Source organism: Telmatherina bonti (genome assembly GCF_933228915.1).
Source record: "Telmatherina bonti genome assembly, chromosome: 9".
Lineage (NCBI taxonomy): Eukaryota > Metazoa > Chordata > Actinopteri > Atheriniformes > Telmatherinidae > Telmatherina > Telmatherina bonti.
This window is the reverse complement of record NC_136627.1, coordinates 23659687-23674623: the sequence shown is the minus strand read 5'-3', so window position 1 is coordinate 23674623 and position 14937 is coordinate 23659687. Positions and strand designations below refer to the sequence as shown.

The window sequence follows — 14937 nt, the reverse complement described above, 5'->3', positions numbered from 1 at the left end:
TATGAGAAAAACTCGACAAGTCAGCATTGAAATGTCGCAAATAGCTTGTTGAATTTTGATATGTTAGCAGGAACTAATTTTCCCAGCATGTGTGGCGACTGCGTGCAATCTATAGATGGTGTCTATTCTTGAAAAACTCCCAGCTCATGTGTGCCTGTGGGTTTAGTCATTGAAGTTGTCCTTTCTCACACAGTGAAGAACTATTTCACAGAATCACGGCGATTCCTTCCAATCATTCACACAGGGAGAGGGAACAAAGGACAAGCTTAATATAACAAACTGGGTGCTTAGAGGACAGCTCCCTACCAGCCCGCGTTAAGGTCCTGTGGGCATTCTTTGGTGTTAAAGGTGCTTTTCCCACAAATTACTGCCAGTGGAACGTATTTAAGAAAAGACTTAGATTGTTGTTTGAGTGTAAGCTAACCCCAGCGGGTCATGGACCCTTACACCCACATTTTAAGCTATCAGACTGCAAGTCTCTGTATCCGAGACAATGAAGGTCTGTCTTTTGTTACTGTTTAACATGGACCTTGCGAAAGATTTCAGGATGGTAGCCAGAAACGCATCATCTCAAGGAAATTCTAAACCCCTATTCTGCTTTTTCTGTCTCTAACTTTCATTCTTGCTCAATAATATTTGCAAAATTTGCTGATTTTTCTTTTAAATTATTTTTTCTAGCAGAATGCCGCAGCGAAAAGAAACAGATTTGGCTTAAAGCCAAGCCTCAGTCATTTTCTAATCCCAGTGATGAGTGAGTAAGAAACAAAACAGCTGGAATTTGCGGAAGGACATGCTGTTTCTCAGTGATCTATCAGGCATTTAAACATGCCAGATAGTGGTTTCATGTGCATTTCACTTTGATGTGACAAGTCCAACACAAAATGTATTCTTTGTTGATTTGACACTGCTGAGAAGCCCAAATAAGCACACAAAGGGGGGAGGTTACATCAAAGTCCTGTGGTCGCCTGCACAGCGACCACAGGTTTTTACTGCATGATGCAACACACCTCACTTGTTTCAAGCCATAAAATATTCAACAGAAAAATGTTATATATGTATATATGTATGTATGTATGTATGTATATATATATATATATATATATATATATATATATATATATATATATATATATATATATATATATATATATATATATATATATTATATATATATATATATATTAGCTGCATATCCCAGAACATACTCTGCACTTTGTCATGTTTAATGCACAAGCAAACGTTGCACTTTCGTACGAGGTTCCATGGGATCAGAGTAAGAAGCAAAAACGTGCTTACATTTTAGTAAACCGAATGCGCGATTTTACACCGTTTTTTAAACTTTACTCTGACCCCAGGGGGGCTCCGTACTTTCGAGCCAGCTTTCCAAGAAAGTTTGGCACCTTCATGTTGTTCTCCATACATGGTCAGTATAAAAAGTTCCTTTATGAGACAGTGTTGTACCAAACATCGCAGCCCTGAAATAGACGCAACTTAAAAGGGCAGTGTATACCAGTTATTTCAAAGTAACTTGTCACAAGCTCGTTCACTATTCAATTTAATAACAGCATATTAGCGACCAGTTTCCTCTGTAAACACGCCCCTCGAGTTGCGTCATGGATTTCGGGGTGTGGGCTGAATGACCGGTATGCTAGATAAGCTACCGCGGCGGCAAGTCAGCATCCGCAACCCGGCAGTCTCAAACTTACCGCTTACTATACAGTTGGTCTTCCTTCATTGACACAAATTTATTTTCTACAAAAACATTTAAACCCTTGCGATAAGTTTAGGTGAGACTTTTCTCGCCAACAATGGCATCTTTGGTAAACATGGAGGAAACAAAGACATCCAACGGCGACGCGCACCTGGACGAGACGCTGGCAAACGGGCTGAGCGGCCACAAGAAGAGCCACCCGGAGCCGCTCTCCAAGCGGGTGACGAGAATCGTGTTGGCAAACTTGCTTGTGATTCTCACCGTTTCTGGGGTCATCGTCGGTGTTTTTATTGGACTTGGTGTGCGTAATGTGGCTCTGACGAAAACCCAGATCATTTACATCGGTTTCCCAGGTGAGCTGCTCATCCGGCTTCTGAAGATGATCATCATCCCCCTGGTTGTCTGCAGTCTGGTGTCTGGGGCAGCGAGCATCGACCCCAAAGCTTTGGGTAAACTTGGTGGCTGGGCAATGCTCTTCTTTCTGGTCACCACATTGATAGCGTCTTCTATCGGAGTTGTGATGGCGTTCATCATTTCGCCGGGATCAGTGTCCGTCAGCAAACCCACAAACCTGGATGACAGCGTGCCAGCCCATAAAGAAGTTATAGACTCCTTCTTAGATTTGATAAGGTGAGTAGAACCACAAAACTTATATCAAGCTCGACTTTAAAGAGATGCGGCGCGTAAATGTTCAGCGTAATTGTTGAAGAATTTTACTCTTCAATTTTACTGATTCTATTTCCACAGACACGCGGGCAATATAACTATTTCATAACCCCCCCCCAAAGGGGAAGCCATCATTCAGGTTCTCTCCGCGTGCATGATACGCTCATAGTAACATGTTGTTGCATCAGCTTCTGTTCTCACGTGGGTTTGTTTCCTGAAGCAGAGTACCAGCAGCTCTCACTGCGCGCGCACTTCGTAATCCACTTTTACAAATATCTTTTCACAGTGATTCAAAGTACTTATTCCTGTTGTTATTTCACGTCTAAAGTTTTAAAGGTGGAAACAACACGTACAAGTTTTTCTTACACTGATTAAAATGTTCCTGCCCCAGTTAGAAAATAAATAATTAAATAAAAGTACAGTTGCGTCACTTCTCGTTTCTCAATTTTCCGTTACGATGGGGGTTGTTAAGAGGAATTCCGAAAGAATTCCGAAAGAAAAAAAAGAAAAAAAAAAAAAAAGAAATGTCATCTGTTGAAAATAGTGTAGACCATACTTGTGGAGCCACGTGTACTCTGGTGCGTGTCCGAAGCAAGAAACTGGCCTTAAACTTGTGGAACCAGTTTAGACATTTTGTACTTGTATATTCACAACTCACTTTATTGGCTCTGTACTTGCGTCACATTAATGGGACATTCATTAGAAATGCTATAATCTGTGGAGAGAAGTTATGAAAAGAGTTCATTCAAGAGATGTCACAACGATCTGCTGAATTATGACACAGAATTAAGAAACATTTAACGTGAATGTGCAACACATGGAAACCAGATGAGGAGGAGATAATTCATATCTGAGTGTGATGTTCCTTAGTTTAGGCCAGTGTTCCGCCAAGATATAGTCTGTGGAGGAATTGGTTCTGCCATCTCGCTCCATTTGTGTGACCAAACCACAGCAGGATGTCCTGTTCCTTAAAAGCTTTGTAGTTTGCACGTCACTAATGGATGTGATTTGGTATTGAATATGAATAGCACACCTATCTGAAGACGGTTCACGCCTCATTCCTACGTATTTTAAGGTCTGCATGTGACGCACAAAATGGGAAGCAAAAGAGCAGGTCAGCAGGGTATTATTCTTTTATGGTATGTCATGGAAGTTAGACACACGCACCAAAAAGGTGTTTTAATTACCATTAATTCACCTTGATGTAATATACGTACACCTAATAACTTTTCAAACAGACCAGGCAGCTTTTCACAGATTAACATTGTTACATAACCAGGTCTACAAGTTACAACACAACAGTCTGGTTTACATTTCTCAAGTTTTTCAACATTTTTTTTTTTTACTGAGCTGGAAAAGAAAAAACGGGAAAAAGTAACACTGCATTACAGCTCTAAAAGCCTCCAGAAAATTACATTTATTTCTAGAATTAGTTCATGAGTCCTGCTCTCACTACAGATGTTATGTGTTTTTAGTTTAAAGGGACAAAAAGGGGTGGGGAGTATCTTTTGTTGGACACTTTCCACCACTGCACACACACACACACACACACACGTTCCCACTTTATCTTAACTGGACAGCAGGTCTCTAATTAGAGCGAGCCCTCTCAGTGGGTGTCCTGGTGAATTTATCCAACAAAGACTGAGTGGAACTTGCTCGGTGGAGCTGAGCTGTTCACCAAAGCATAAAAACGGGCTGGTCATTGTTCAGAGTCACAGGCTCTCTGTAATGCTTGGCTATCATTGTTAGGACACACTTTTAAAACCGAACAAATGATGCGCCACTCCCGTACACGCTTGTTGACATTCCTAATTTCCTGTGAGTTCTTTTCTCACAAGCCAAATGTCCAAGTTCCTTGGTGATGTTGATTTATTCACCATGATCAATATTTATCTTGTGCTGCGGAAAAGAAGTGAGTCCATACACAGTCATTTCCCAAAGCAGCTCATTTACTGGCTGCTCTTACTGCGTGTCCAAAGCATTGCTTATATACCGGATGTACAGTTTAAACATGTAACAAAGTGTTGGTGATGGAGCCGTACAATATTTAAAAAGTCCCATTTCTGTTGCAGATTAAACATTTGTAATACCAATTTCCCCCCAAAAGCGACTATTGTGATGGAATTTAGACTTCTAGCATGCTGTATTAATGAGGTTTCATTCAAATAAAGGGTTTTACAACCAGCCACCATAAACAGGTGTAAAGGTATAATGCAGCCTTTGTTAAACTTCCTGAAATGACATAATGAAGTATTTGTTTATCGCAGGTCATAGTGCAAAGACAATATTTACCGATAATGTATTTGCCAGGTCTAGTTGATAAATATATTTGGCCAGTTCTTTTATATATTGGTATTTATAGTATTAACCATGTGTGGGCAAATCCTGTGACAGGAAGTTGAGCTGGCGACTTCATGTGTTCATTATTAGAGTGTCATTTGCAAAAAAATAGCCAGAACAGGGAAGTTCTGCATTATGCCAGCACAATCCAATTTTTCCAGGTTTCTCTTCGCTCAAACAGTTTCAAGTCATTAGCATATAAAGTTTGAAAAACTTTAGTATCATCTGAGACCTTGATATTGGTTCCACTGCATGTAGAAGTTGCAATAGTTTTTGATATATTGCTAATATCTGAGGAATGTGTATGTTTCTCATGACGTCCTGTAGCAATATGACAAAAGCAGTGTATCATAAGACGATGCTGTCACATCCAGAGTGTCCAATGCTCCCCCCCCCCCCCCCCCCCCCACAAATGACATGTAAGCCCCCCCCCTCTAAAATGACTAGGCCTCTAAAAGCCCAAATAGTATAGCTGGCTACCCCTTTCTGCCTTCTCCATGCAACCAGAATTTAACGTGTGGTTCACAGCCCGATCGCATGATCGATGATTAAAACTTAATGAACAGTTACTAACGAAACAAAATGAATGATTGCAAAGAGCTCACAAAGTTAAAGCCTTCTTACTCTAAATCTGTTAAACTCAGCTGAGTATGGGGGTATCGAGTACACAGTGTTTCACAAGCTCTTTGAGATTTAATAGAAAACTCGACCTAATGTATGTACTAGTCAGCCGAGAATTATTAACGACGCAACACCAAGGAAATGAAGGAGGGGATTAATAGTTAAATTCTTGTATGGTATTTTTCACATGATCAGCCTTGTGATTCTGACCGTTTTCGGCATCACTGACTTAGCGGAGGAATTGGCTGCGGTCCTGCAACACAACCGGTGACACAGAGATGCTTTGCAGTTGATCAAAACCTCTGTACCTCAGCAGAAAGTGTTCGGAAGAGGCCAGTTAATGGTTTCTTAATGTATTTACATTGTAGCCATTGTCTGTGCGTGTGTTTGTGTGTGTTACTGGATGTAAGAAGTTAGTGTTTTAAAGTGGGGTGGTGTGTGTGTGTGTAGGGTGGGCAAGGCTTAAACATTTATAACTTGCTGACACTGTTTTAATTCACCTGATTTTTCCCAAAGCTGACTGATAGAAACTTTTCTCTCTTTTTGTGTGTGTGTGTGTGTCCACAGAAACATCTTTCCCTCCAACCTGGTGTCTGCCGCCTTTCAGTCTGTGAGTGCTGGATTATAATTCCATGTTTTTGCACAATCATGATGACATTATATAACAGCAATGGCTTGATAAGCTGATTGCGGACTGATTAGTGTTCTAATCTAACAAACTGTTTTCCCTCCAACTAGTATGCAACTTCTTACAAGCTGGTTAAAACCAACGGCACAGATGGCAACCCAAACATCACGGTGGAGAAGGTCAGCGGTGTGAATTGCATTTCTCTTCTGAGATATTGCTTTATAAATGCGCCACAGGTTGTCTATTTATGTTTCTGCATGTTTGTTTATCCAGGTACCCACTGGAACAGACCAGGATGGCATGAATATCCTCGGTCTGGTAGTGTTTGCAATCGTGTTTGGTGTGGCCTTGAGGAAACTGGGCGAGGAAGGAGAGATCCTGATCAAGTTCTTCAACTCTTTCAATGAGGCAACCATGGTGCTTGTCTCCTGGATCATGTGGTGAGGAGAACTGCATGTTCATGTGCAAAATGCAGCTTTTTTGTTTTTTTTTCTTTTTCTGCTGTTTTCATGACAGATAATCAACAACGTTTTCCCTTGTGCGTCTGCAGGTATGCTCCTCTTGGTATCATGTTCCTCGTCGCTGGCAAGATTGTGGAAATGGAAGATGTTGGCAAACTGTTTGCCAGTCTAGGGAAATACATAGCCTGCTGTATGATTGGACACGCCATCCATGGTTTCGTGGTGCTCCCAGGAATCTACTTTATCATTACAAGAAAGAACCCGTACACCTTCCTCTGGGGGATATTCACAGCTTTGGCGACAGCCTTTGGAACAAGCTCCAGGTATTAGGCTGCTACTTATCAGCTTGTCGGGCTGTTAAATTTCAAATACTGAGGTTGCTCTGTTCTTACATAAACACTGCGCTCGTGCCGCATTCACATATTTTCTGCTCTCACACACTCACACCCTTCATTCCCTACTTTCAGCTCCGCTACTCTGCCCCTCATGATGAAGTGCGTGGAGGAAAATAATGGCGTATCCAAGCACATCAGCCGCTTCATCCTTCCCATTGGGGCAACGGTGAACATGGACGGAGCAGCTCTGTTCCAGTGTGTTGCTGCGGTTTTTATCGCTCAGCTGAACAACTCGTCTCTCAACTTCATCCAAGTCATCACTATCCTGTGAGTGCGAAAGCCACTGAGTACATCTACAGTTCGACAGCTGTGTTAAAATTCTACGTGGGCTTGTGACACCTCCTGCAAATATGAAGTGTGACTAGTGAGATACAGGTTTGTCTTCATGCTTTTTATATTCTGTCTGTAACTGTGGCTTTCTCCCATTTTTATTTATTAGCGTGACAGCTACAGCATCCAGTGTCGGAGCAGCAGGTATCCCTGCAGGCGGTGTGTTGACACTAGCTATTATTCTGGAAGCGATAGGACTCCCCACCACTGACATTTCTCTTATCCTGGCCGTTGACTGGCTTGTGTAAGTACTCGATCTTTGCAGATGTGGTCTTTGTGAAATGCACTTCCACAGTTGATCCTCATGTAAAACTTCTGCATCAGAATATTAAACTAGCTTACCGTCTGTCGTCCCCTGCTATAGCGACCGTACCTGTACAGTGCTCAATGTGGAGGGTGATGCATTTGGCGCCGGGATCTTACAGCACTTTGTGGACCGCAGCTCCAAACAAGAAGGAGCAGAGATGAGCGAGATCAGGGTGGAGGGAGACATGTCAGCTGCCACTCCCGAACACTCGCCTCTCATTGAAAAACGAGGTGAGATGGACAGTGCAGAGGGCGCCAAGATGGTGCTTTCCAGTGAAAAAGAGTCAGCGATGTAATCCTGCTGCGGAAATGATGAAGAACTCCATTGACCTACACTCCTGCAAGTAGAACCCAAAGTTCAAGCCCCAGTTGCCTTCGTGTTTCCTGCCCCGAAGATGAAGGTGTAAGGAGAGAGGATGGACATGCACACTACAATGCAAAGAAACACTCTCTTACCTCAACGTGGGGGGGGTTTGGGGGGGTGGGGGGGGGGGCAGCCATGTTTTAAGACTGAATTCGTCGGCTTGGTCTTGCAATAACACTGGTCTATGTCAACTTTGAAGTAAGCATATCGTCACAAAACAAGTGATGTGTGTATTTTTATTGGATGTTCTTGATTCACTACACAGCTAGTTCTCATCAGGGGTTCGGTTGGTTAAAGCTAATGAAGAAGTGCTACATTTATTTAGGGCGGAGATATTGTCAGCGCGCATCGCTATTCCCAAAGCTTTGTCTCGGCTCATGGCACACCTTACTCTGACTTTAAACGTTGACACAGCTCCGCCCCGTGTAGATCGCCGCAGTCCGCATATGAAATCGAGTGAATTCTTAATGTATTTGACAAAATCTGTTAAATCTGAGTCAGATTTCCTCCTTGATGAAATTGAGCAATAAGAGAAACACAATATTATGCACATGCTCTTCCAAATATCTTGTTTGTGTTTTGTTTATCAATATATGTGCATTTTGTTCTCCATATTTATAGCCACTTTCATGCAGGTTTCATCCAGTGCACTTGTGTTTTATATGTTGTACATGTAATGCAATTAGGCTGGAAAATTTCAGATTTACATCAATGCATCTGTGTAGAAGCTACAGATACAAGTGCCATGGTAGCTTTGAGATGTGACCAATGGATTTTAATTTATCTTATTGATATTCTGTTAAATTTCTGCACAATAACTATTAGTTTAGGCTTCTCTTGAGACGGAGGTCTAGCTTGTAGGGGAGAAAGAGCTAAATATTTAGTGATGATTTAGATTTTTTGATTGAGATCACAATTCTTTACAGAGTAAATGCAGTGTGTAAAACATCCCATATCACTAGGAGGTAATATCACCTGAGATGACTGCACCGCACTGTCGTTGTGCTTTGTTTAGTCACAGCGGTAGCCTCAGGAAAAAAGGACTAATAGGAAAAGTAGTTGGTGGTGATAGTTAATGCACAGTGTCAAGTGCTTCATTGTTTTTTTCTTTTATTATCTTTAAAGTTAAGTTGGTAATTGTGAGAAAAGGTGGTATGAAAGTGACAGACAGAAAATAAGAAAGGACTTCTTTAAAGTCCAGGCCTTTTAGGTTTTTAAAACAAACAAAAGCACCTTTTTATTTTTTTTTTTTGGTTTGATTTGATTTACCTCTGCATATGATCCAAAGGTAAAAAATTTTCCTCTATTTATCTGTACCATACAGGACTGCACATCTTACTATTCTTTTGCTTTGCATTGTATTGAGTTATGTTGGTAGTTGCTTTATATGCATGTTTAGTGTTTGCAGACTGTACATTGAGGTCTGTCCTTCTGGCCGCAGTGATGGAGATGCACATCCCTGTCACTGCTGGGATGTAATTAACTGTAATACTTGCGCCTGCATGAAAATGGCCATGATAATATTTGACAAAAATGCACAAATAGTAGCTTTACCTTCAGAAGAGAAGGGATTACTAAATCCCCTTTCTTCGTCTCTTAAATTTGTGGTTGCTCTAAGCCATTGGTTCTTTTAGTATACAATGCCTTTACCATGTTACAGAAGAGTAATGGAGTGATTTGTTTTCTAAAAAAAGAAAAAGAAGTTAAATAATAGCCTCAAAGTTCCCAAAGTTAAATGAGGGAGCATACACACACACACACACACAGCAAATACAGCCTCTTCAGCTGACATTATGGTACACAAGAGAACCTCAGGAATGACTTTTCTGTGAAAAGCGTTCTACCACAGCTCTTTAAATACTTTTAAACCAAACATTACATTAACGTAGGGAGGAGATCACCAAACTCCTGATGAAGTTGGACAATGCTATAACTTTTTTGTAGAGTTTGGCTTCTCAAACTATAAATGTCTATTGTTAGCACAGTGTGATGAGGAATGTGTCATAAGTAGGAAATTAATTTTCACAACAAGACCGTCTAGTGGTTAAATGACGGTTAGTTCATACCTGGTGGAGTAATGCCAGAAGGTTTACTCATGTCATAATTTTGCTGCTTTGTTTTAGATTTTGTAGCCACAGAAAGGAAATAATTATTATGTGGACTTCTTTTCTCTCAGATTTTAGTTTTTTTTCCCCCAATATTAATTTCTAGTCAAAATCCAAAGATTTTATTTTATTTTTTTAAACTTTATTTCTGACTGTCTTTAAATTAGTATTTTGTCCTCTCAAGAGAACTTGGTGATAAGATGAGCAGCACTGGGATGAGTGATTTTTTTTTTTTTCTTAATCCATATGTTCAACCCTCCAGCAGGAGGAGAATGCAGCATGATCTGTTTGACAATCTATAAGGTGCACATTCATGTATTCATTGTAGACATAAGGTCTCATCATTTCTTACGTCAAGTCTGATGTGTCGTACGAAAGTGCTGCAAGTCTCTTTTTTTCTGGTGCAAGGTTGTATAAATGTTATCATTCCATCTGTAATGCAATGAAAAATGAGATTCAGTCAGATTTGGATGTTTGTGCATGATGGTTGCAATAATTTTAACACAATGAGGCTTTATTTTAAACATAGAAAATGTTGCTGGTTATCATCTAAATGTGCTGTTATTAGGTTTTAAACAATAAAGCTGTTTTTTATTTAATTATTTTGAGTTCATTTGTGTGTTTGTAGATGTTCAGTAGATTGTTCTGCATACTGAAGCTAACAAGTCACATATGTTTTAGCTAAAAGCTACAGCCATGTTACGCAAGTCCCTGCCACTGAAATAGCTTGCAAGTGGAGAGCCCTGTTGAAAGTCTGATATGCCATATGTTTTACATCTAAAAATAACCCCACATCTTATAACTTGTGTAAATACTGAATCCAACTATCAGACCTGATGCAATCTCTGCCTGTGATTCAGCAAAGACAAGGGTAGAAACACTCGTGTATATTTAATGTATCATCAGTCTGAGAACAGTGGTGATCTCTGAACAGGATTATTTATAATCTGAGCTGTGTTACTGTGAGATATGTTGTTTACAGTTATAAAATCCTCCACCGGTACTAGATTAGCTGTGTGGTGCCACCTACTGTTCACCTGGAGAAACAATTAAAGAGAACTGAAATTCCTTTATTTCACCAGTTCATATACATGAAAGCCTAGTAATCACAAAATTAACTTTTTTTTTTTTCTAACAAACATTTTCTTTTAAGTATCCCTGAAACTGAAATTCCATATAATTCAAAATGTGTGTGTGCTTATATTTTTTGTGATGGATACAATTTATTAAGGCTGAAAAGGTAATGACTCGTCCATGATAGGATGAATGATGTGCGGCTTATTTCCCCACACAGACTTTGACTATTAACATTACGAAATGGGTTTATTGGACATCAGCCCCCTGGGACTCTGGTTCCACCGCAGAAAATAAATAACCCATACAGACACAGCAACCAAGATTTGATGGAAAAGAGATGTAAAGGAGGTGACAAACGTAAGATGCTTCAAAATTTCACTGAATTATCATTTTACACGAGTCATTTTTCATTCTAATTCTGTTGTCTTGTTATGAAAAAGTGAGATTTTTATACTTATTTAAATCTTACATTTTAAAATTTGTACACTCAAACTGTGATGATAAAAAAAAAGCCTTCAAAGACGTTGCAAATTGCAAAAATAAAAAGTTATCCACAATGAAATGCAAATAAGCCACAACAGCAAGCAAGAAGTGTTAAACGGCCACAAAAAAATAATTAAGTGTACACAAATAAATACAGTATAATGCAAATGGCATGATACTAACATTCATTGATAAACAAGTGGTTGTAAAATAAGGCAAAAGATTTAACAAACCATAAAATGACCTGACATGTCAAAGTCACTTATCTAAAACAACTGTACAATATCTTTAATCCTGCTTAGTGGGATTTGAAATGTAGCTTTTAACATATTTAATAAGATATTTAATGATATCCATGTACAGTCGTGATATATACACTGTGCAACACATTCAGCACATACATTAAAATCAGCCTGATTATTTAAGAAACCCTCAATGCTGATACATTAGTGTATAGATTTACATTAGTCATAAGTCCAAGTCCAATGTTGTAAAAAAAAAAACCCAAAAAAAAACAGCAACTTCACCTCTTTCATAAACATGAAAAAAAAAAACAGTTCTAACATCATATTTAATTTCTAAACAATAGTTTAAAAACAAATAAATAAATAAATAAAAAATTGTCCAACTTTGAGTCTACAGTTATGTGGTCATACAGAACCCTGGAAGACCTATCAGCAAATACAGTCAGTTTGGCACCATAGAAGTCTGAGTTTTTCTGGCAGTATCTCTAAAGTAAAAACATCTGATGCACGATGTTCCAGGTAAACAAATACACAACATAACATAAAAGGGCTTTGCGAGTTGCTGTCATCTCTCATAATTTGCTTCTGTCCAGCCTTTTTTTTGCAGGATTGGGGTACTGTGGGTTCTCAATGACCCCCTCTCCAAACTTCAGCTCCAAGAAGGCTCTGTGGTTGTTGGGGCCATAGGCTGTGATACCAACAAAAGGCATGGGTACCAACGGCAGCAGGAAATGTTCTGGGAACTCCACATCTTGTTTGTGTTCTGTCCATGTATCTTTGGTCATGACACCGTTACGTGAATAGAAGGGCCACAGTCAACATGCAGATGGTTGGCCTCGCTGTACTGGACTCTGTAAAAGTCTCCTTCCACTGCACGCTCCCATACATAGCCATTAGCATCCACCAGAGAGCCTGAGTCAAGGTTTTTTAAGTGATCGCAGTTAGGTATATCCTCCAGGTAGATGCCCAGGTCGACATCATAATCCCATGGGATGATGTCTTGATGACGAATGGCCCCCAAAAGGGAACCCCCTTCCAGCCAATAGCGAACACCAGAGCTCTCCAAGATATTTATAACATATTTGGTAGTTTCTCTGAGAGCTCGCAGACAACAAGGAGGCGTCCAACGATCCAGGTAAAGATAATCTGGCGTGTCATCTTGCACGGTACCGAAGCAACGTGGCGTCTCTTTACTGCAGCCATACCACTGCTCTTTTCCTTCAGGCAGCAAGAGGCGCTTCAGACCAAAGCTCCTCATGAGCTTACTCGTAGTCTCCTTCAGTCGTGTGTCAGCCTTCCACTGGTTGTGCGCGGAGCTGAAAAGTGGCCGGTGGTTTGCGGAGAAACATGGGCTTTCTAGCAGTTTGACTTTCCAACCTCTCAAAGCAGTCTGGATGAAAAGGGCTGAAAAGATGGGCCGGCCCAGAGGAACAGAGAGGTTAAAAAGATCCTCTGTATGAATTAGCACGATCGCATCTCCTTGTAAAGCCGTACACACACTCCCGCTGCTCCCAGATGCAGCCGGCGTGTACGTGGCTGTCCATTCTCTCAGGTTCACCCTGAGGTGGAGGCACTGCACAGCAGATCGGGCTAGCACAGGTGCAGCTACCAGCCTCACAGGCCCTCCACCCTCACCTTCTAACTCCCTGATGAGCCTATCAATAACCCGAGGCTGCTCCAGCTCAACTCCATCAGGCACCAGCAGGACAAACTCCGTCTGTACATGAAACTCTGGCCTGTGAGCTTGCGGTGGCTGATCTGGGCTGGGGGTGAGAACTAGAAGCCGAGCACCCTCTGGAAGTACCAGAGGAGGGTATGGGGGCAGATCAGCTACAGCCAAAAAAGGAAGCTCTGGGCGATGATGGAGGAAGGAATTAGCCACATCCCCAACATAATTTTCAAAGTTTTCAAACTCTCGAAGTATGACAGTAACACGTGGGCCTCGACTGTGTCCCTCTACTCCATGCACACTTCCAGCTCCTCCAACTAATCCTAGAACCCCTCCAGCCAGACCAGATGATGGTAGAACAGCCCTTCTTGTGCCCCTGCCGAGCTCCTTTCTCTTCTCCATCATTTGGTGCTGAGCTCGAGACACATAGTAGAGGATGAGGAGGTTGAGGATGATGGCACCAGTTAAAAGGCCTTGGCAAAAACTGATACGCATTGCAAATGATAGTTTTACAAAGTTTCTCAGAGGAAGGATTTAATTTTTAATAAACACATCAAGTGGTTGGTCCTGGATCCATGTGTGGAACTGCGGGCAAATGAGGGCTGGGAACAAACTGAAAGACAAAAAGACAAGAAAAAATAATCACTCACATTCCAAAGCCTTATAAATTGTACAAATGTGCTATTATTTATAGCAGAATTTCATACTAATTTAGACTGAAACAAAATTAAAATTATGCTGTCAACAGTATATTTAAAATATTAGCAGACTCAATTATAATATCATCCAATCTTAGCTGCAGCACCAGCTGGTTTATCCTTCACATTACACACCTTCATCTGAATGAATAGCTCTTTCTCAACAGTTATCAGTAGATTTACCACCAGAGAGCCGCTGAACACAGTCTTTTTAACCATAGTTCTACGGATGTCTGGAGGTGGATTTCAGCCAGATGTGAAGGAGAAGCAGAAACCTACCTGAATGGGTCACGGAAAAAACAGATATTTATCTGCATCGTTTGCTAATATTTGTACATCTGTGGTACGAATCGAGTATCCAAATTTAAAAATACAGCTCTATTTAGTAATCAAAAAGACATTTCAGTTGCATTATCTAGAATTTGCAGCCCAGTAAAGTCAATGGACAGTTTTAGCATTGTGCTAGCATGCTTTCCAGTTTTGTTTTCCACAACAATACAAGTACTTCCAGTTATCTTTCTTCATAATAAAAGCTCAACTCCCTTCTCACAAACTAAACTAAACTAAACTAAACTAAACTAAACTAAACTAAATAAAATAAAGTTCTAAATTTATTATACAATAATATTTGTATTAAAGATTGAGATTAAGATTGATAATGTTAGATGTTCATGTATGTATATGCATACATGTATGTTACATGTTGTTATGTATGTTACATGTTCATGTATGTATGTGCATTTATTCTAGGTTCGCGTTGCCATGACGTAGGGTATAGAATAAGTGAAAAAGTGGTTTAACAAGGAGAAGCATACCTGCTCGATACATCCTTACTGTT

At 40.4% G+C, this 14937-nt stretch overlaps 2 protein-coding genes across 2 annotated transcripts; one reads left to right on the top strand and one right to left on the bottom strand.

The window, feature by feature from the left end:
- Positions 1-1692: 1692 nt before the first annotated feature.
- slc1a5 (solute carrier family 1 member 5) lies at positions 1693-7919 on the top strand. Its single transcript, XM_079246116.1, has 8 exons — positions 1693-2341; positions 5906-5948; positions 6077-6145; positions 6240-6406; positions 6517-6750; positions 6895-7089; positions 7262-7396; positions 7517-7919. Exons 1-8 carry the CDS (start codon positions 1809-1811, stop codon positions 7752-7754), a joined length of 1614 nt encoding a protein of 537 aa, XP_079102242.1. The 5' UTR covers positions 1693-1808; the 3' UTR covers positions 7755-7919.
- A 4335-nt stretch (positions 7920-12254) lies between these two features.
- On the bottom strand, positions 12255-13896 carry fkrp (fukutin related protein; the record flags this gene model as incomplete). The annotated part of the gene is given in 2 exon segments (XM_079246170.1): positions 12255-12546; positions 12549-13896. Coding segments are annotated over 2 exon segments (1590 nt in total). The 3' UTR covers positions 12255-12304.
- Positions 13897-14937: the final 1041 nt, after the last annotated feature.

Excerpts from the sequence above, each read along its gene's own strand:
- slc1a5 (XM_079246116.1), top strand. The coding sequence starts at position 1,809 with ATGGCATCTTTGGTAAACATGGAGGAAACAAAGACATCCAACGGCGAC. Across the intron at positions 5,949-6,076 it reads TGTCTGCCGCCTTTCAGTCT|TATGCAACTTCTTACAAGCT; the intron begins GTGAGTGCTGGA and ends CCCTCCAACTAG. Across the intron at positions 6,407-6,516 it reads CTTGTCTCCTGGATCATGTG|GTATGCTCCTCTTGGTATCA; the intron begins GTGAGGAGAACT and ends GTGCGTCTGCAG.